This window comes from Arachis duranensis, chromosome 5 (assembly GCF_000817695.3).
Source record: "Arachis duranensis cultivar V14167 chromosome 5, aradu.V14167.gnm2.J7QH, whole genome shotgun sequence".
NCBI classification, from domain to species: Eukaryota; Viridiplantae; Streptophyta; class Magnoliopsida; order Fabales; family Fabaceae; genus Arachis; species Arachis duranensis.
Window position 1 is genome coordinate 102,019,273 of NC_029776.3, and position 2,946 is coordinate 102,022,218.

At 31.9% G+C, this 2,946-nt stretch overlaps 1 protein-coding gene across 2 annotated transcripts in view; it reads right to left on the reverse strand.

The window, feature by feature from the left end:
- Window positions 1–1,783: 1,783 nt before the first annotated feature.
- The window catches only part of LOC107491284 (SUPPRESSOR OF GAMMA RESPONSE 1), a 4,495-nt gene continuing 3,332 nt past the window's right edge, over window positions 1,784–2,946 (reverse strand). For both annotated transcript variants that reach the window (XM_016112112.3, XM_052261381.1), the window contains 2 exons: window positions 2,496–2,927; window positions 1,784–2,173 (listed from right to left, as the gene is read on the reverse strand). In XM_016112112.3, the coding sequence (XP_015967598.1) occupies window positions 2,120–2,173; window positions 2,496–2,927 (486 nt within the window). In that variant the 3' untranslated portion in view covers window positions 1,784–2,119. The remainder of the gene's footprint in view (window positions 2,174–2,495; window positions 2,928–2,946) is intronic.

Here is a 2,946-nt window from a genome sequence, read left to right on the forward strand (position 1 = left end):
CAAATAAATATTAAATATAATCACACAAGTCTATTTATTTAACATAATTTTTAAATTAATATATGAGTATGAATAATTGTAATTGATTTCGGGATGAATTAAATATATTTTAGGAAACATATAAATCTTTCTCCTATTACTTTAATTTGTATTGATTAAAACCATATATCATTACTAAATAACGAGACGATAAAAAAATATAATAGATATTAGAAAATTGAATCAGGCAAAAAAATTTTCTTATATTATAATCTCTGATTTAAATCTTAACTGTACGATTATTGTGTGTGTTATATTTATATTTATTATATCTGCATATTGATAATTATTGTTTCAGTATTTAACTATTTATTGTGGCTGAGGATTTCGGAAAATGGATTGAGGAATAATATCGGTCACGGATAGATACTAAATGGAAAATTCTGTGGTGCTGGTGAAACGTGTCCCGCTTTGGTGCGAACTGCTTGCCGTTCATGCGTGATGAGGAGCTATTCGACCGTTGCAGCTTGTACCAGGAGAGTTCAGCAGTGAGTCCCGCGGCTCAGTGAACGTGCATCATAAATTTCAGCTACAGATTGCATTTAAGTATGGTAATGACCTTAGTTTAGTAAAGTAATTATAATATAATATTTATTTATTTAATATTTGGACAGAGACAATGTTATGTACTTATGTGAATAGCAATGATGGACTAGAGAGGATGTTGGGTTATGTCAACTGTTCTGGATATATAATTTTTGCATTATGGACTAGAATACTTTTTCATGTAAATATAAGTATATAACGAAGGAGAAGATCCATGTAGTGTGGAGCTGCTGCTTACTACTACTACTACTATTACTACTACTACTATTATTATTATTATTGTATTACAAAAATTATAATACGAAAAAATTGTTATTGCTATTTGTTCCGGGGCTTTACCTGAAACCAGTGAGTCGAGTCGTAAGGAAAAACCCAAATTTAAATGAAAGGTGGTCTTCAACTTATATTACGTTCTGGGAATCGTCGTCGAGTTATATATTTAAAAGAATGGAAGTGGTACCTGCAAGACACTCCGATAGCTAAGTCAGCAAGGAGTTAAAGTAGGTTTAGAATATCGAAATTTAGATGTACTTGAGTGTGTTAGGGTATTTATAGGAGTTAAGTCAATAACCACCATCAAAATAATTCTACTTCTAATGGTGGATAACCGTCCTTTATATTAAGGTTGTTGAAATCTCTCTTCTAAAAATGGGGTTAAGCGTCTGCTGACGTTGACTCCAGCCTCTTTGTAAAAGTCAAATAGACGGTGAAGACCTTTTTTTTATTGGACCTTTTAACTTAATTTAGGTCTGATTTATTATTTAGGTCATAGTATGAATATTATTATTATTATACGAAAAATTTTCATGGTTCTAAAAGTTAGTTAGAGGCGTCTTGAACACTTAAAGTTGTGGTTTGTAAGAATAGAATATTTTTAAATACCAATATTATTTTTTCTAAGTAAAACATTACGAAATTATAAAAGAAATAAGCAAGTCAAAAGAAACGGAATTTTAAATATTAGAAAGTTAAAATAAAACATTTAAATTATTATTATAAAATTAATTGATGTCAAATTCTGAAATGGAATAAAAATGGACGTAATGTAATATTCAAAATTTTCACATAAATCTGGTTATATATCATTTTTGGTCTTGAAGAAATTATTTTTGGATAAAATTCACATCCTGATACTACTTGGTACTGTAGAACAAAGCCAACATTACTATTTTTCAGTCTTAAGCCATTATCAGAAATCTAAAAGCAACTTTGATAATTCCATAGCTGCGCTTGAATAGAGTAGAAATCTAAATGCATCTTTCTCTCTAGAGTCCACATCCAGAACTGCAAGAATATAGAACAAAACTTCAACCAGCCGAGAATTGCAAGTTTGAATTACATTTACACCAAGGTTGATCAAAATATATATCAGGTTCACAGTCTTACATTACTGCATAGTTAGTAGTAACCACTTACTCGTAACAGTTAAGTTTGCCCCATAGTTAAGCATAACACAAAGGCAAAAGACAAATAACACATCAACAAAATGTAGTTGCAAAAAAATTGGTTCAAAGCCGAGAGATCAAGGAAGATATTAGTTTACGCCTTGAAAACCCCAGTAAGTATAGCTGTCCTGCGAACCAAATTCCTACAGAAACATGAAAATGCATCATTAATAAACAGGGTTTATGATGATTGGTGTCCAAATATTTTTTCTCCATTAGTACAAAACTTTTACCCCCTGAGATAACTTCCTAACATATGTAAAGTAACTACTGATTATGTGCGCAATTTTCAATTAAGCTAGCTATTACACAAGTGACACTTTTTTTTCCAAAAGAAAAAAATTTCATAACTACTTTCAAAACCAAATGAAAGAAAACTTAATTTGAAGCATTCTAGTAATTAGTAATGGTGATTTAAATGAATTCATTCATTGTAATGCAAAATCATCAAGAACATGGAGATACCAGCTGACTTAGTCGATGCTCAGGAGGAGTATCCCGCTCTATATTTGCAAGGTCGATGTCAAGATTTTGGCCGTCTTCAATATCCTTCTGATGCTCTGGTCCTGCAGGAGCAAGCTTTTGACACTCCTCAATATCCTTCTTCAGATGCTCTGGTCCTAGATGAGCATACACCGATAGACCGGTTTGGTTCTTATCATTTTCATCGTCTTTGTTGGAAGATTGGCTGTGAAATATATCTTCGCAGAGAGTTAATGCTTCAACGAGTTGTTGTGAATCTAATAGATTCTGTGAATCACTATCCCACCACGGTTGTGCTTCATAAGCATTAGTTTCCTTGTTGTCCATCCCTTCATTTTCTTGTGTCTCCAGTACTGGTGGATTAGCTTTCGCAGATTCTTCACAGTCAGCTTGAATTTCATCTAAGCAATCCATCTAAGGGTATAAATTAAAA